At 44.7% G+C, this 20295-nt stretch overlaps 1 protein-coding gene across 21 annotated transcripts in view; it reads left to right on the top strand.

Annotated features, from left to right (window-relative positions):
• The window catches only part of LOC118383124 (genetic suppressor element 1-like), a 553956-nt gene that overhangs the window by 473471 nt on the left and 60190 nt on the right, over nt 1–20295 (top strand). For all 21 annotated transcript variants that reach the window (XR_008083255.1, XR_008083257.1, XR_008083268.1 and 18 more), the window contains exon 4: nt 9852–10060. Coding sequence is in view for 3 of the 21 variants with exons in the window: in XM_052482567.1 (XP_052338527.1) it covers nt 9852–10060 (209 nt within the window). In the remaining 18 variants the exon portion in view is untranslated. The remainder of the gene's footprint in view (nt 1–9851; nt 10061–20295) is intronic.

Below are 20295 nucleotides of genomic sequence, written 5' to 3'. Positions count from 1 at the left end.
TACTATTGAAACAGTTTTCTGAACACTGTGAATTTGGGCGATCAATGAGTGACCCTATACGTGATGGGTTAGTGTGTGGCATGCGCAGCGAAGCAATTCAGAAACGCCTTTTGACTGAGAGTAACTTAACATTGCAGAGAGCAATAGAAGTGAGTACGTCAATGGAAATGCATCAGAGCCCACTGTTTCCTCTCCACTACGCTACTCTTGGATATGCTAGTCTAGCATACTCTAACCCAGAACTGTGCGTCAGAGCCCACTGTTTCCTCTCCACTACGCTACTCTTGGATATGCTAGTCTAGCATATTCTAACCCAGAACTGTGCGTCAGAGCCCACCGTTTCCTCTCCACTACGCTACTCTTGGATATGCTAGTCTAGCATACTCTAACCCAGAACTGTGCGTCAGAGCCCACTGTTTCCTCTCCACTACGCTACTCTTGGATATGCTAGTCTAGCATATTCTAACCCAGAACTGTGTGTCAGAGCCCACTGTTTCCTCTCCACTACGCTACTCTTGGATATGCTAGTCTAGCATATTCTCACCCAGAACTGTGCGTCAGAGCCCACTGTTTCCTCTCCACTACGCTACTCTTGGATATGCTAGTCTAGCATATTCTAACCCAGAACTGTGCGTCAGAGCCCACTGTTTCCTCTCCACTACGCTACTCTTGGATATGCTAGTCTAGCATACTCTAACCCAGAACTGTGCGTCAGAGCCCACTGTTTCCTCTCCACTACGCTACTCTTGGATATGCTAGTCTAGCATATTCTAACCCAGAACTGTGCGTCAGAGCCCACTGTTTCCTCTCCACTACGCTACTCTTGGATATGCTAACACAGGCTCTAGACTACAGTTAATATTAGCCTATCTTGCAAGGCATACTATATAGCTGCTACTGTGTTGTAGCTATGTTATTTTAACCTTGCATTGCTGCTATGTTATGTTAGCTCAGAGTAGAGGTCTTCACGGGTCCAAAAAGTTTGACCCGTTACAAAATGGACTTGGGGCTTTCCCACGCGGATCCAACATGCTGAAACAAATGTTTTAAATGCAGACCCGTTACCAACAGACCCGAGGAAAACTAGACCCGTTCCGATACATGTTAAAGCTACTTTATTAACCGTGGCTGATAAAGTGCGTGATGAGGGATAGAGGTCGAGGTGCCTCTCTAGCAGGTGGGGGAGGGGCCGTACTGTAAGCGAGTGGGCAGGGAGGAAGAGACGGCAACCAACCAAGCCGACTCGCGTTATAGTAGACTATTAGCTGCCATAGCTAGGTTATTTATCATCCAGTATGATGACGTCGTACCTGTCTTGACTGCATCAAACCAGGAGAAGCTAGTTAAGCTAACTAACGTTAGGTAGCTAGGCTAGTTGAGGCTGCAGTGCATGGCCTTCCTCATCCTACAGTTACAAATAACAACAACTCCATTCAGAACATTAAGTAGCAGCCTACCTGTTGGCTCCTGGTCGTTGTAGCCTATCCTTCTCCTTTAACTTTTAATTACGTCATTTTAATTACATCTTCCATTGATTAGATATTCCCTAACCTTTACACACACAGGGACCCGATCCCTATCGCTCCCTACCGCCAACTGACATTAACTCCTGAGGTGCTGACCTGTTGCACCCTCTACAACCACTGTGATTATTATTTGACCCTGCTGGTCATCTAGGAACATTTGAACATCTTGAAGATAATAATGACTGTGTGGTTCAGCTCTGTCTAGTAACATGGCATGTAACAAGGCTGTATAGTAATAATGACTGTGTGGTTCAGCTCTGTCTAGTAACATGGCATGTAACAAGGCTGTATAGTAATAATGACTGTGTGGTTCAGCTCTGTCTAGTAACATGGCATGTAACAAGGCTGTATAGTAATAATGACTGTGTGGTTCAGCTCTGTCTAGTAACATGGCATGTAAAAAGGATGTATAGTAATAATGACTGTGTGGTTCAGCTCTGTCTAGTAACATGTCATGTAACAAGGCTGTATAGTAATAATGACTGTGGTTCAGCTCTGTCTAGTAACATGGCATGTAACAAGGCTGTATAGTAATAATGACTGTGTGGTTCAGCTCTGTCTAGTAACATGTCATGTAACAAGGCTGTATAGTAATAATGACTGTGTGGTTCATCTGTCTAGTAACATGTCATGTAACAAGGCTGTATAGTAATAATGACTGTGTGGTTCAGCTCTGTCTAGTAACATGTCATGTAACAAGGCTGTATAGTAATAATGACTGTGTGGTTCAGCTCTGTCTAGTAACATGTCATGTAACAAGGCTGTATAGTAATAATGACTGTGTGGTTCAGCTCTGTCTAGTAACATGGCATGTAACAAGGCTGTATAGTAATAATGACTGTGTGGTTCAGCTCTGTCTAGTAACATGTCATGTAACAAGGCTGTATAGTAATAATGACTGTGTGGTTCAGCTCTGTCTAGTAACATGTCATGTAACAAGGCTGTATAGTAATAATGACTGTGTGGTTCAGCTCTGTCTAGTAACATGTCATGTAACAAGGCTGTATAGTAATAATGACTGTGTGGTTCAGCTCTGTCTAGTAACATGGCATGTAACTTGGCTGTATAGTAATAATGACTGTGTGGTTCAGCTCTGTCTAGTAACATGTCATGTAACAAGGCTGTATAGTAATAATGACTGTGTGGTTCAGCTCTGTCTAGTAACATGTCATGTAACAAGGCTGTATAGTAATAATGACTGTGTGGTTCAGCTCTGTCTAGTAACATGTCATGTAACAAGGCTGTATAGTAATAATGACTGTGTGGTTCAGCTGTCTAGTAACATGTCATGTAACAAGGCTGTATAGTAATAATGACTGTGTGGTTCAGCTCTGTCTAGTAACATGGCATGTAACAAGGCTGTATAGTAATAATGACTGTGTGGTTCAGCTCTGTCTAGTAACATGTCATGTAACAAGGCTGTATAGTAATAATGACTGTGGTTCAGCTCTGTCTAGTAACATGGCATGTAACAAGGCTGTATAGTAATAATGACTGTGTGGTTCATCTGTCTAGTAACATGTCATGTAACAAGGCTGTATAGTAATAATGACTGTGTGGTTCATCTGTCTAGTAACATGTCATGTAACAAGGCTGTATAGTAATAATGACTGTGTGGTTCAGCTCTGTCTAGTAACATGTCATGTAACAAGGCTGTATAGTAATAATGACTGTGTGGTTCATCTGTCTAGTAACGTGTCATGTAACAAGGCTGTATAGTAATAATGACTGTGTGGTTCATCTGTCTAGTAACATGTCATGTAACAAGGCTGTATAGTAATAATGACTGTGTGGTTCATCTGTCTAGTAACATGTCATGTAACAAGGCTGTATAGTAATAATGACTGTGTGGTTCATCTGTCTAGTAACATGTCATGTAACAAGGCTGTATAGTAATAATGACTGTGTGGTTCAGCTCTGTCTAGTAACATGGCATGTAACAAGGCTGTATAGTAATAATGACTGTGTGGTTCAGCTCTGTCTAGTAACATGTCATGTAACAAGGCTGTATAGTAATAATGACTGTGTGGTTCAGCTCTGTCTAGTAACATGTCATGTAACAAGGCTGTATAGTAATAATGACTGTGTGGTTCAGCTCTGTCTAGTAACATGGCATGTAACAAGGCTGTATAGTAATAATGAATGTGTGGTTCAGCTCTGTCTAGTAACATGGCATGTAACAAGGCTGTATAGTAATAATGACTGTGTGGTTCAGCTCTGTCTAGTAACATGTCATGTAACAAGGCTGTATAGTAATAATGACTGTGTGGTTCAGCTCTGTCTAGTAACGTGTCATGTAACAAGGCTGTATAGTAATAATGACTGTGTGGTTCATCTGTCTAGTAACATGGCATGTAACAAGGCTGTATAGTAATAATGACTGTGTGGTTCATCTGTCTAGTAGCATGTCATGTAACAAGGCTGTATAGTAATAATGACTGTGTGGTTCATCTGTCTAGTAACATGTCATGTAACAAGGCTGTATAGTAATAATGACTGTGTGGTTCATCTGTCTAGTAACATGTCATGTAACAAGGCTGTATAGTAATAATGACTGTGTGGTTCATCTGTCTAGTAACATGTCATGTAACAAGGCTGTATAGTAATAATGACTGTGTGGTTCAGCTCTGTCTAGTAACATGGCATGTAACAAGGCTGTATAGTAATAATGACTGTGTGGTTCAGCTCTGTCTAGTAACATGTCATGTAACAAGGCTGTATAGTAATAATGACTGTGTGGTTCAGCTCTGTCTAGTAACATGTCATGTAACAAGGCTGTATAGTAATAATGACTGTGTGGTTCAGCTCTGTCTAGTAACATGTCATGTAACAAGGCTGTATAGTAATAATGACTGTGGTTCAGCTCTGTCTAGTAACATGTCATGTAACAAGGCTGTATAGTAATAATGACTGTGTGGTTCAGCTCTGTCTAGTAACATGTCATGTAACAAGGCTGTATAGTAATAATGACTGTGTGGTTCAGCTCTGTCTAGTAACATGTCATGTAACAAGGCTGTATAGTAATAATGACTGTGTGGTTCAGCTCTGTCTAGTAACATGTCATGTAACAAGGCTGTATAGTAATAATGACTGTGTGGTTCAGCTCTGTCTAGTAACATGTCATGTAACAAGGCTGTATAGTAATAATGACTGTGTGGTTCAGCTCTGTCTAGTAACATGTCATGTAAAAAGGCTGTATAGTAATAATGACTGTGTGGTTCAGCTCTGTCTAGTAACATGTCATGTAACAAGGATGTATAATAATAATGACTGTGTGGTTCAGCTGTCTAGTAACATGTCATGTAACAAGGCTGTATAGTAATAATGACTGTGTGGTTCAGCTCTGTCTAGTAACATGGCATGTAACAAGGCTGTATAGTAATAATGACTGTGTGGTTCAGCTCTGTCTAGTAACATGTCATGTAACAAGGCTGTATAGTAATAATGACTGTGTGGTTCAGCTCTGTCTAGTAACAAGGCTGTATAGTAATAATGACTGTGGTTCAGCTCTGTCTAGTAACATGTCATGTAACAAGGCTGTATAGTAATAATGACTGTGTGGTTCAGCTCTGTCTAGTAACATGGCATGTAACAAGGCTGTATAGTAATAATGACTGTGTGGTTCAGCTCTGTCTAGTAACATGGCATGTAACAAGGCTGTATAGTAATAATGACTGTGGTTCAGCTCTGTCTAGTAACATGTCATGTAACAAGGATGTATAGTAATAATGACTGTGGTTCAGCTCTGTCAAGTAACATGTCATGTAACAAGGCTGTATAGTAATAATGACTGTGTGGTTCAGCTCTGTCTAGTAACATGTCATGTAACAAGGCTGTATAGTAATAATGACTGTGTGGTTCAGCTCTGTCTAGTAACATGTCATGTAACAAGGCTGTATAGTAATAATGACTGTGTGGTTCAGCTCTGTCTAGTAACATGGCATGTAACAAGGCTGTATAGTAATAATGACTGTGTGGTTCAGCTCTGTCTAGTAACATGTCATGTAAAAAGGCTGTATAGTAATAATGACTGTGTGGTTCAGCTCTGTCTAGTAACATGTCATGTAACAAGGCTGTATAGTAATAATGACTGTGTGGTTCAGCTCTGTCTAGTAACATGTCATGTAACAAGGCTGTATAGTAATAATGACTGTGTGGTTCATCTGTCTAGTAACATGTCATGTAACAAGGCTGTATAGTAATAATGACTGTGTGGTTCAGCTCTGTCTAGTAACATGTCATGTAACAAGGCTGTATAGTAATAATGACTGTGTGGTTCAGCTCTGTCTAGTAACATGTCATGTAACAAGGCTGTATAGTAATAATGACTGTGTGGTTCAGCTCTGTCTAGTAACATGTCATGTAACAAGGCTGTATAGTAATAATGACTGTGTGGTTCAGCTCTGTCTAGTAACATGTCATGTAACAAGGCTGTATAGTAATAATGACTGTGTGGTTCAGCTCTGTCTAGTAACATGTCATGTAACAAGGCTGTATAGTAATAATGACTGTGTGGTTCAGCTCTGTCTAGTAACATGTCATGTAACAAGGCTGTATAGTAATAATGACTGTGTGGTTCATCTGTCTAGTAACATGTCATGTAACAAGGCTGTATAGTAATAATGACTGTGTGGTTCAGCTCTGTCTAGTAACATGGCATGTAACAAGGCTGTATAGTAATAATGACTGTGTGGTTCAGCTCTGTCTAGTAACATGTCATGTAACAAGGCTGTATAGTAATAATGACTGTGGTTCAGCTCTGTCTAGTAACATGGCATGTAACAAGGCTGTATAGTAATAATGACTGTGTGGTTCATCTGTCTAGTAACATGTCATGTAACAAGGCTGTATAGTAATAATGACTGTGTGGTTCATCTGTCTAGTAACATGTCATGTAACAAGGCTGTATAGTAATAATGACTGTGTGGTTCAGCTCTGTCTAGTAACATGTCATGTAACAAGGCTGTATAGTAATAATGACTGTGTGGTTCATCTGTCTAGTAACGTGTCATGTAACAAGGCTGTATAGTAATAATGACTGTGTGGTTCATCTGTCTAGTAACGTGTCATGTAACAAGGCTGTATAGTAATAATGACTGTGTGGTTCATCTGTCTAGTAACGTGTCATGTAACAAGGCTGTATAGTAATAATGACTGTGTGGTTCATCTGTCTAGTAACATGTCATGTAACAAGGCTGTATAGTAATAATGACTGTGTGGTTCATCTGTCTAGTAACATGTCATGTAACAAGGCTGTATAGTAATAATGACTGTGTGGTTCATCTGTCTAGTAACATGTCATGTAACAAGGCTGTATAGTAATAATGACTGTGTGGTTCAGCTCTGTCTAGTAACATGGCATGTAACAAGGCTGTATAGTAATAATGACTGTGTGGTTCATCTGTCTAGTAACATGTCATGTAACAAGGCTGTATAGTAATAATGACTGTGTGGTTCATCTGTCTAGTAACATGTCATGTAACAAGGCTGTATAGTAATAATGACTGTGTGGTTCAGCTCTGTCTAGTAACATGGCATGTAACAAGGCTGTATAGTAATAATGACTGTGTGGTTCAGCTCTGTCTAGTAACATGTCATGTAACAAGGCTGTATAGTAATAATGACTGTGTGGTTCAGCTCTGTCTAGTAACATGTCATGTAACAAGGCTGTATAGTAATAATGACTGTGTGGTTCAGCTCTGTCTAGTAACATGGCATGTAACAAGGCTGTATAGTAATAATGACTGTGTGGTTCAGCTCTGTCTAGTAACATGGCATGTAACAAGGCTGTATAGTAATAATGACTGTGTGGTTCAGCTCTGTCTAGTAACATGTCATGTAACAAGGCTGTATAGTAATAATGACTGTGTGGTTCAGCTCTGTCTAGTAACGTGTCATGTAACAAGGCTGTATAGTAATAATGACTGTGTGGTTCATCTGTCTAGTAACATGGCATGTAACAAGGCTGTATAGTAATAATGACTGTGTGGTTCATCTGTCTAGTAACATGTCATGTAACAAGGCTGTATAGTAATAATGACTGTGTGGTTCATCTGTCTAGTAACATGTCATGTAACAAGGCTGTATAGTAATAATGACTGTGTGGTTCATCTGTCTAGTAACATGTCATGTAACAAGGCTGTATAGTAATAATGACTGTGTGGTTCATCTGTCTAGTAACATGTCATGTAACAAGGCTGTATAGTAATAATGACTGTGTGGTTCAGCTCTGTCTAGTAACATGGCATGTAACAAGGCTGTATAGTAATAATGACTGTGTGGTTCAGCTCTGTCTAGTAACATGTCATGTAACAAGGCTGTATAGTAATAATGACTGTGTGGTTCAGCTCTGTCTAGTAACATGTCATGTAACAAGGCTGTATAGTAATAATGACTGTGTGGTTCAGCTCTGTCTAGTAACATGTCATGTAACAAGGCTGTATAGTAATAATGACTGTGGTTCAGCTCTGTCTAGTAACATGTCATGTAACAAGGCTGTATAGTAATAATGACTGTGTGGTTCAGCTCTGTCTAGTAACATGTCATGTAACAAGGCTGTATAGTAATAATGACTGTGTGGTTCAGCTCTGTCTAGTAACATGTCATGTAACAAGGCTGTATAGTAATAATGACCGTGTGGTTCAGCTCTGTCTAGTAACATGTCATGTAACAAGGCTGTATAGTAATAATGACTGTGTGGTTCAGCTCTGTCTAGTAACATGGCATGTAACAAGGCTGTATAGTAATAATGACTGTGTGGTTCAGCTCTGTCTAGTAACATGTCATGTAACAAGGCTGTATAGTAATAATGACTGTGTGGTTCAGCTCTGTCTAGTAACATGTCATGTAACAAGGATGTATAATAATAATGACTGTGTGGTTCAGCTGTCTAGTAACATGTCATGTAACAAGGCTGTATAGTAATAATGACTGTGTGGTTCAGCTCTGTCTATTAACATGGCATGTAACAAGGCTGTATAGTAATAATGACTGTGTGGTTCAGCTCTGTCTAGTAACATGTCATGTAACAAGGCTGTATAGTAATAATGACTGTGTGGTTCAGCTCTGTCTAGTAACAAGGCTGTATAGTAATAATGACTGTGGTTCAGCTCTGTCTAGTAACATGTCATGTAACAAGGCTGTATAGTAATAATGACTGTGGTTCAGCTCTGTCTAGTAACATGGCATGTAACAAGGCTGTATAGTAATAATGACTGTGTGGTTCAGCTCTGTCTAGTAACATGGCATGTAACAAGGCTGTATAGTAATAATGACTGTGGTTCAGCTCTGTCTAGTAACATGTCATGTAACAAGGCTGTATAGTAATAATGACTGTGGTTCAGCTCTGTCTAGTAACATGGCATGTAACAAGGCTGTATAGTAATAATGACTGTGTGGTTCAGCTCTGTCTAGTAACATGGCATGTAACAAGGCTGTATAGTAATAATGACTGTGTGGTTCAGCTCTGTCTAGTAACATGTCATGTAACAAGGCTGTATAGTAATAATGACTGTGTGGTTCAGCTCTGTCTAGTAACATGGCATGTAAAAAGGCTGTATAGTAATAATGACTGTGTGGTTCAGCTCTGTCTAGTAACATGGCATGTAACAAGGCTGTATAGTAATAATGACTGTGTGGTTCAGCTCTGTCTAGTAACATGGCATGTAAAAAGGATGTATAGTAATAATGACTGTGTGGTTCAGCTCTGTCTAGTAACATGGCATGTAACAAGGCTGTATAGTAATAATGACTGTGTGGTTCAGCTCTGTCTAGTAACATGTCATGTAACAAGGCTGTATAGTAATAATGACTGTGTGGTTCATCTGTCTAGTAACATGTCATGTAACAAGGCTGTATAGTAATAATGACTGTGTGGTTCAGCTCTGTCTAGTAACATGTCATGTAACAAGGCTGTATAGTAATAATGACTGTGTGGTTCAGCTCTGTCTAGTAACATGTCATGTAACAAGGCTGTATAGTAATAATGACTGTGTGGTTCAGCTCTGTCTAGTAACATGGCATGTAACAAGGCTGTATAGTAATAATGACTGTGTGGTTCAGCTCTGTCTAGTAACATGTCATGTAACAAGGCTGTATAGTAATAATGACTGTGGTTCAGCTCTGTCTAGTAACATGGCATGTAACAAGGCTGTATAGTAATAATGACTGTGTGGTTCAGCTCTGTCTAGTAACATGGCATGTAACAAGGCTGTATAGTAATAATGACTGTGTGGTTCAGCTCTGTCTAGTAACATGTCATGTAACAAGGCTGTATAGTAATAATGCTACTGTAATAATGTCATGTCCTCTCTTCTCTCTCCATAGCTGGATCGTCCATCAGTAGTGAGTCGTCTCCGGTCTCGTCCCCAGCCACCAACCACAGTTCTCCGGTGACCACACCCAAGAGAGGCCCCCTGGGCCCAGGGCCTGTCCTGATGCCACCTGGGGGCCACAGTGTGCCAAGCACCCCGCCCGTCGTCACCATCGCCCCCACCAAGACCAGCAACGGCCTCTGGAGGAGCGAGGCACGCCAGGTGAGACTAGACACACACAGAGACAGACAAACACACACAGAGACAGACAAACACACACAGAGACAGACAAACACACACAGAGACAGACAAACATACACAGAGACAGACAAACACACACAGAGACAGACAAACACACACAGAGACAGACAAACACACACAGAGACAGACAAACACACACAGAGACAGACAAACACACACAGAGACAGACAAACACACACAGAGACAGACAAACACACACAGAGACAGACAAACACACACAGAGACAGACAATCACACACAGAGACAGACAAACACACACAGAGACAGACAATCACACACAGAGACAGACAAACACACACAGAGACAGACAAACACACACAGAGACAGACAAACACACACAGAGACAGACAAACACACACAGAGACAGACAAACACACACAGAGACAGACAAACACACACAGAGACAGACAAACACACACAGAGACAGACAATCACACACAGAGACAGACAAACACACACAGAGACAGACAATCACACACAGAGACAGACAAACATACTGTATGTACCTGCTGTCTCCCCTCCTCTCTCTGTCATCTTTCTCTTTTCACATATTGTTGCCTGTTGCGTCTTTTGTGTTTTCAACCACTCTATATTTTCATCCAACCATTTCAGCCCAGTCAAAGCAATGTTTCAACCTCTGTCCCTGGAGAGAGATCTAGTACAAAGAGGCTGCCTACACACACACACACACACACACACACACACACACACACACACACACACACACACACACACACACACAGAGGCTCTCGAGGGATTAGTGGATTTCCAGACTGGCCTGTAACCCATGGCGTGGCAGAATGTATGTGACATATGTACATGTGACATCGCTGGCGGCTCTGCGAATGCGAACGCCTCTTCCCCCTCTTCTCCCCCATCTCCTCACCCTCCTCTCTCTGTGTGTTAAACAATGCCAGCTGCCACCAGGCCACTGAGGTGACAGGCTTAACGGCAGCCAACATCTGTGCCCCCTCGAGCCCCCCGGTCCTATTTTATAACCCCAGACCCATCCTCAGCCCTAGCTTTATAACCACAGCTCCAGGCTCATTCTAACCCCCTGTCCCAGCCCAGTCCAAGCCTTGTTCTAACCCCCAGTCCCAGCCCAGTCCAAGCCTTGTTCTAACTCCCAGTCCAAGCCTTGTTCTAACCCCCTGTCCCAGCCCAGTCCAAGCCTTGTTCTAACTCCCAGTCCAAGCCTTGTTCTAACCCCCTGTCCCAGCCCAGTCCCAGCCTTGTTCTAACCCCCAGTCCCAGCTCAGTCCAAGCCTTGTTCTAACCCCCAGTCCCAGCCCAGTCCAATCCTTGTTCTAACCCCCAGTCCCAGCCCAGTCCAAGCCTTGCCTCCCACCCCTCCAACCCCTCAGGGACTCCGCAGTCAAGTGTGTTCCCTGCCCATCTGCCCCCCTTCCCCCTCGCACTGACTGACCCAGTGTGTATGTGTGTGTGTGTAGCTGCTAGCTTTGATAAGGAGTGGATTATGGATTATGGCTTTCCTCTAAACCCTCTTATCGCAGCTCTGAGGCTAATGGTGGAGGGCAGAGGAGCAGCACAGCACTCCTCAACACTCCCTGTGCAACACTCTTCAGCACTCCTAAAAGACTCCTCAACACTCCCTATGCAGCACTCCACAACTCTCCTCAACACTCCCTATGCAGCACTCCACAACGCTCCTCAACACTCCTCAACACTCCCTATGCAACACTCCTCAACACTTCTCAACACTCCACAACTCTCCTCAACACTCCCTATGCAGCACTCCACAACGCTCCTCAACACTCCTCAACACTCCCTATGCAACACTCCTCAACACTTCTCAGCACTCCACAACGCTCCTCAACACTCCCTATGCAACACTCCACAACGCTCCTCAACGCTCCTCAACACTCCTCAACACTCCCTATGCAACACTCCACAACTCTCCTCAACACTCCCTATGCAGCACTCCACAACGCTCCTCAACACTCCTCAACACTCCCTATGCAACACTCCTCAACACTCCTCCACACTCCCTATGCAGCACTCCTCAACACTTCTCAACACTCCTCAATATATATGCCATTTAGCGGACGCTTTTATCCAAAGCGACTTACAGTCATGTGTGCATACATTCTACGTATGGGTGGTCCCGGGAATCGAACCCACTACCCTGGCGTTACAAGCGCCATGCTCTACCAACTGAGCTACAGAAGGACCATACTCAACACTCCCTATGCAGCACTCCTCAACACTTCTCCACACTCCCTATGCAGTATTCCACAGCACTCCTCAGCACTCCTCAACACTCCCTATGCAGCACTCCTCAACACTCCTCAACACTCCCTATGCAGCACTCCTCGACACTTCTCAACACTTCTCAACACTCCTCAACACTCCCTACGCAGCACTCCTCAACACTTCTCAACACTCCCTATGCAGCACTCCTCAACACTTCTCAACACTCCTCAACACTTCTCAACACTCCTCAACCTTTCTCAACACTCCTCAACACTCCACAGCACTCCTCAACACTCCCTATGCAGCACTCCTCAACACTTCTCAACACTCCTCAACACTCCCTATGCAGCACTTCTCAACACTCCTCAACACTCCCTATGCAGCACTCCTCAACACTCCTCAACACTTCTCAACACTCCTCAACACTCCTCAGAACTTCTCAACACTCCTGAACAATCCCTATGCAGCACTCCTCGGCATTCCTCAACACTCCTCAACACTCCCTATGCAGCACTTCTCAACACTCCTCAGCACTTCTCAACACTCCTCAGCACTCCTCAACACTTCTCAACACTCCTTAACACTTCTCAACACTCCCTATGCAGCACTCCTCAACACTTCTCAACACTCCCTATGCATCACTCCTCAACATTTCTCAACACTCCCTATGCAGCACTCCTCAGCACTCAACACTCCTCAACACTTCTCAACACTTCTCAACACTCCCTATGCATCACTCCTCAACACTTCTCAACACTCCCTATGCAGCACTCCTCAGCACTCCTCAACACTCCTCATGCAGCACTTCTCAACACTCCTCAGCACTCCACAGCACTTCTCAACTCTCCCTATGCAGCACTCCTCAACACTCCACAGCACTCCTCAACACTCCTCAACACTCCCTATGCAGCACTCCTCAACACTCCTCAGCACTCCACAGCACTCCTCAACACTCCACAGCACTCCTCAACACTCCCTATGCAGCACTTCTCAACACTCCTCAACACTCAATATGCAGCACTCCTCAACACTTCTCAACACTCCCTATGCATCACTCCTCAACATTTCTCAACACTCCCTATGCAGCACTCCTCAGCACTCAACACTCCTCAACACTTCTCAACACTTCTCAACACTCCCTATGCATCACTCCTCAACACTTCTCATCACTCCCTATGCAGCACTCCTCAGCACTCCTCAACACTCCTCATGCAGCACTTCTCAACACTCCTCAGCACTCCACAGCACTTCTCAACTCTCCCTATGCAGCACTACTCAACACTCCACAGCACTCCTCAACACTCCTCAACACTCCCTATGCAGCACTCCTCAACACTCCTCAGCACTCCACAGCACTCCTCAACACTCCTCAACTCTCCCTATGCAGCACTTCTCAACACTCCTCAGCACTTCTCAACACTCCTCAACACTCCTCAACACTCCCTATGCAGCACTTCTCAACACTCCTCAACACTCCTCAGCACTTCTCAACACTCCTCAACACTCCCTATTCAGCACTTCTCAACACTCCTCAACACTCCTCAGCACTTCTCAACACTCCTTAACACTTCTCAACACTCCTTAACACTTCTCAACACTCCTCAGCACTCCTCAGCACTCCTCAGCAACACTCTCACAACACTACAGATGTTGAATGTCTCCCTGGAGACCAAGGAAGTGGGGAGAGGAGGATGGAGAGAGAGTGAGGGGTGATGGGATTCAGAGATAGGGGGTCAGCTCACCCCTCTGTGTGGGAGCGTCCTATGATCTTGCACCCTCCCACCCGCCCATATGCCCCTTCACCTCAAGCATAGAGCATTAGCCAGAGGATTAGCCAGAGCCCCTATGGGTGGGAGGGGAGGGAGAAGTGATGTCATCCTGTCACAACCCTGTCATCACCTTCCTTGCCTTAGAGGGGTGAGCAGAGAGAGAGAAAGGGATAGTGATAGGCAGAGAGGGGCACAGACCTTCTGCTCCCACACACACTGACACACACACTGACACACACACTGACACACACACACTCATATACATTTTCTCCTTCACAGAATCACACTCACCCTGTTTATCTTTGGGGCGAAGTGGTTCCAGCTAGCTCTTGAGATGCACTCTGTTTCCAGTGTATGTGTGCGTGTATGTACTGTATACGTGTGTCAGTGTATGTCTGTGTGTGTGTGTGTGTGCAGGGTCATGCTGGGAGAGAGAATGTAGTGTTGGGGGGTTTCTGGTGCCTCTGACAGCTCGAGGCCACCCAGCTGAAGGAGGAGGGCGAGGGGTAGTCTAGTGGGTGAGAGGTGGGCGGGGGTGATACAGAGGGGGGCTAGCATCAGAGCGTTTCCCCTGTTTACCCTATGCCGGTCCAGCGAACACATGAAACCCTGCTGTCACAAAGACAAACAATGGGCAGGGTCAAGCACACACTGTATCTCTCTCTGTCTCTCTCTGTCTCTCTCTGTCTCTCTCTGTCTCTCTCTGTCTCTCTCTGTCTCTCTCTCTCTCTCTCTGTCTCTCTCTCTCTGTCTCTGTCTCTCTCTCTCTCTCTCTCTCTATGTCTCTCTCTCTCTCTCTCTCTGTCTCTCTCTCTCTGTCTCTCTCTCTCTCTCTCTGTCTCTGTCTCTCTCTCTCTCTCTCTCTCTCTCTCTCTCTCTCTCTCTCTCTCTATATCTCTCTCTCTCTCTCTCTATCTCTCTCTCTCTCTCTCTCTCTATGTCTCTCTCTCTGTCTCTCTCTCTCTCTCTCTCTCTCTGTCTCTCTCTCTCTCTCTCTCTGTCTCTCTCTCTCTCTCTCTCTCTCTCTCTATGTCTCTCTCTCTGTCTCTCTCTGTCTCTCTCTCTCTCTCTCTCTCTCTCTCTCTCAAAAAACGTCCCTCAGTATTGTAGACAAAGGAAGCTCTGTTTTTATCCCTAATCATCAGCGAGGGAGGGGGGGACTCACCAACATTTTAGTAAGATTTGAACGTCCCTAACACCCCCACGTACGCCCCTCCCCACTCCTCTTCCCCTTCTCCCCGTATTCTCTCTTAGTGCTGTCTATTCAATTAGTTCCTAGCCTGGACTGTGCTGTGAACTGACCTCAGGCCCCCAGCTTGCATAAGCCTGTAGAAATGAGGGCTAGAGACATGGTTAGAGACCACACAGAGAGAGAGAGACAGGGCTAGAACCACTCAGACACTAGCAGGGCCTCGGTTAGAGGCCTGGGTTAGAGGCCTGGGTTAGATGCAGGGTTACTAGGACTTGGAGCCTGGAGACCATGCAGGGTTAAAACCAGACACACTCACACAGAGTCTGGGATGAGCTGCTGAGAGAGTGATAGAGAGAGAGACAAACACAAACAGACCCCACAGAGCCCCAGGACAGCAACACAATTAGACTCAACCAAATCATGAGAAAACAAAAAGATAATTACTTGACACATTAGAAAGAATGAACAAAAAAACAGCCAACTAAAATGCTATTTGGCCCTAAACAGAGAGTACACAGTGGCAGAATACCTGACCACTGTGACTGACCCAAAATTAAGGAAAGCTTTGACTATGTACAGACTCAGTGAGTATAGCCTTGCTATTGAGAAAGCCTGTCTTCTCTACGGCAGCCTATGTGCTCACTGCCCACAAAATGAGGTGGAAACTGAGCTGCACTTCCTAACCTCCTGCCAAATGAATGACCATATTAGAGACACATACTTCCCTCAGATTACACAGACCCACAAAGACTTTGAAAACAAACCTAATTTTGATAAACTCCCATATCTACTGGGTGAAATACCATAGTGTGCCATCATAGCAGCATGATTTGTGACCTGTTGCCACAAGAAAAGGGCAACCAGTGAAGAACAAACACCAATGTAAATACAACCCATATTTATTTATTTTCCCTTTTGTATCGTTGTACTATTTGCACATCGTTACAATACTGTATATGGACATAATATGACATTTGAAATGTCTTTATTCTTTTGGAACCTGTATGAGTGTAATGTTTACTGTTAATTTTGTATTGTTTATTTCACTTTTGTTTATCCATTTCACTTGCTATGGCAATGTAAACATATGTTTCCCATGCCAATAAAGACCCTTGAATTGAATTGAGAGAGAGAGGGATAGAGAGGGTGAGAGAGGGATAGAGAGAGAGAGGGATAGAGAGAGAGAGGGATAGAGAGGGTGAGAGAGGGATAGAGAAAGAGAGGGAGAGAGGGATAGAGAGGGTGAGAGAGGGATAGAGAAAGAGAGGGTGAGAGAGGGATAGAGAGGGTGAGAGAGGGAGGGGAGAGGGATAGAGAGGGTGAGCGAGGGATAGAGAGGGTGAGAGAGGGAGGGAGAGGGATAGAGAGGGTGAGCGAGGGATAGAAAGGGTGAGAGAGGGGGGATAGAGAGGGTGGGGAGAGGGTGAGAGGGGGAGGGGAGAGGGACAAAGAGGGTGGGAGGGGAGAGGGATAGAGAGAGGGATAGAGAGGGTGAGCGAGGGATAGAGAGAGAGACGGATAGAGATAGAGAGAGAGAGGGATAGAGAGAGAGAGAGAGAGGGATAGAGAGGGTGAGCGAGGGATAGAAAGGGTGAGAGAGGGAGGGGAGAGGGATAGAGAGGGTGGGGAGAGGGATAGAGAGGGAGGGGAGAGGGTGAGAGGGGGAGGGGAGAGGGATAAAGAGGGTGGGAGGGGAGAGGGATAGAGAGGGTGAGCGAGGGATAAAAAGGGTGAGAGAGGGAGGGGAGAGGGATAGGGAGGGGAGAGGGTGGGGATAGGGAGGGGAGAGGGATAGAAAGGGTGAGAGAGGCAGGAATTGATATTCAGAGGCATCAGTATTATCTCTAGAGCCCATGTAGAGCGTCAGTACTTCATTTACCCTGGACTGACTGCGAGTGTGTATATGCCTGAGTGTGTGATGATCTGTGTGAGTGTGGAAGATGTTTCCGCTTTGTGCTGCTGTGTGTGTGTGTGTGTGTGTGTGTGTGTGTGTGTGTGTGTGTGTGTGTGTGTGTGTGTGTGTGTGTGTGTGTGTGTGTGTGTGTGTGTGTGTGTGTGTGTGTGTGTGTGTGTGTGTGTGTTATGAGGGTTGATTAGATATGACTCGGGCAGGGTGAGAGGTAGTGGTGCAACCGATCACAAAAGTCGCGGATCGGATTGGATCACGGTTTTGAGTCGCGGATCTGATTGGATCACGGTTTTGAGTCGCGGATTGGATCACGGTTTTTAGTCGCGGATTGGATCACGGTTTTGAGTCGCGGATCGGATTGGATCACGGTTTTGAGTCGCGGATCGGATTGGATCACGGTTTTGAGTCGCGGATCGGATTGGATCACGGTTTTGAGTCGCGGATCGGATTGGATCACGGTTTTGAGTCGCGGATCGGATTGGGTCACGGTTTTGAGTCGCGGATTGGATTGGATCACGGTTTTGAGTCACGGATCGGATCATTTTCTGGATCAGCCATAAAAAAGGGAGAATTCTTGCCATTTATTACTTAAAGAACACTTGAAGCAAGGACATTTTCAATGTTTAAATAAAATCTTTAAATAAAATATTCAATACTCAATTGTTAAATTAAAGTGCAATATGAGACATGAAACCTTCTTCCTTTGAACAATAGTGAATGTAACAATAGTCTGTGTCCACACCATCAAACAAAAGTCAAAAAGAAAGAAAGCAAAGCAGACCTGAGCTTATAACATCACATTACTTTTCTAAAAGATGAGGATGTCTACATTGTCTGGGGAGAGGGACCTCTTTACAGTCACTTTGTCCCCTGCTGTGGAGAACACCCTCTCACTTGGAACTGAAGTGCCAGGCAGAGCCAGATAGCTTCTTACCGTCATGGCAATGTGAGGTTATTGACACTCCATTGTTTTTCCACCATGCCAGTGGATCACCATCCAGTGGATCAACATGCCAGTGGATCACCATGCCAGTGGATCACCATCCAGTGGATCACCATGCCAGTGGATCACCATCCAGTGAATCACCATGCCAGTGGATCACCATGCCAGTGGATCACCATGCCACTGGATCACCATGCTAGTAGATCACCATCCACTGGATCACCATGCTAGTAGATCACCATCCACTGGATCACCATGCCAGTGGATCACCATGCTAGTAGATCACCATCCACTGGATCACCATGCCAGTGGATCACCATGCTAGTAGATCACCATCCACTGGATCACCATGCCAGTGGATCACCATGCTAGTAGATCACCATCCACTGGATCACCATGCTAGTAGATCACCATCCACTGGATCACCATGCCAGTGGATCACCATGCTAGTAGATCACCATCCAGTGGATCACCATGCTAGTAGATCACCATCCAGTGGATCGCCATGCTAGTAGATCACCATGCTAGTATATCATCATGCCAGTGGATCACCATGCTAGTAGATCACCATACCAGTGGATCACCATGCCAGTGGATCACCATCCAGTGAATCACCATGCCAGTGGATCACCATGCCAGTGGATCACCATGCCAGTGGATCACCATGCTAGTAGATCACCATCCAGTGGATCACCATGCCAGTGGATCACCATCCAGTGGATCACCATGCCAGTGGATCACCATCCAGTGAATCACCATGCCAGTGGATCACCATGCTAGTAGACCACCATCCACTGGATCACCATGCTAGTAGATCACCATCCACTGGATCACCATGCTAGTAGATCACCATCCACTGGATCACCATGCCAGTGGATCACCATGCTAGTAGATCACCATCCACTGGATCACCATGCCAGTGGATCACCATGCTAGTAGATCACCATCCACTGGATCACCATGCTAGTAGATCACCATCCAGTGGATCACCATGCCAGTGGATCACCATGCTAGTAGATCACCATCCAGTGGTTCACCATGCTAGTAGATCACCATCCAGTGGATCGCCATGCTAGTAGATCACCATGCCAGTGGATCACCATGCTAGTATATCATCATGCCAGTGGATCACCATGCTAGTAGATCACCATGCCAGTGGATCACCATGCTAGTAGATCACCATCCAGTGGATCACCATGCCAGTGGATCACCATGCTAGTAGATCACCATCCAGTGGATCACCATGCCAGTGGATCACCATGCTAGTAGATCACCATCCAGTGGATCACCATGCCAGTGGATCACCATGCTAGTAGATCACCATCCAGTGGATCACCATGCCAGTGGATCACCATGCTAGTAGATCACCATGCCAGTGGATCACCATGCTAGTAGATCACCATCCAGTGGATCACCATGCCAGTGGATCACCATGCCAGTGGATCACCATGCCAGTGGATCACCATGCTAGTAGATCACCATGCCAGTGGATCACCATGCTAGTAGATCACCATGCCAGTGGATCACCATGCTAGTAGATCACCATGCCAGTGGATCACCATGCTAGTAGATCACCATGTCAGTGGATCACCATGTCAGTGGATCACCATGTCAGTGGATCACCATGTCAGTGGATCACCATGCTAGTAGATCACCATGCCAGTGGATCACCATGCTAGTAGATCACTATCCAGTGGAACGCCGCTTGCTGCCTTTTAGGATGCCACCTCCTCTTCGATGGTGTTGACAAACGTCTTGCCTGTGTCCTTGCTCATAAAGGTCTCCCTGAAAAGCTCCTTCATGACAAATTATTTTGTGGAGGAGATGCCTCTTGAATCTGCTCCTGTCGGCTCTGTGGCTTGACCTTGCAGAAAAAAATGACTTGATCTATTAAACTAACTAATTATTTGTTTACACATTTCATAGAACTATAATTGTGGCAATAAAATGTAATAAAAGCCATTATTATTCAAAATCAAGAATGTATGATTCTGATAGCAATAACGTAGACTAAGATTAGACGACAGTATATTAGTTATTTAAGTAATTCACTCTTATTTTTTATTTTACCTCTTCAGTGGCCACAGTCTCAGTAGTGCGATCACTGTATGTCCTCCGGTGAAGGGCAGAGTCTAGGTGAGACAGGGACTTGAACAGACAGGGACTTGA

The sequence above is a fragment of the Oncorhynchus keta genome, chromosome 2 (genome assembly GCF_023373465.1).
Source record: "Oncorhynchus keta strain PuntledgeMale-10-30-2019 chromosome 2, Oket_V2, whole genome shotgun sequence".
In the NCBI taxonomy this organism is placed as follows: Eukaryota; Metazoa; Chordata; class Actinopteri; order Salmoniformes; family Salmonidae; genus Oncorhynchus; species Oncorhynchus keta.
The sequence above is the reverse complement of the archived record's forward strand: the minus strand, read 5'-3'. Positions and strand labels throughout refer to the sequence as shown.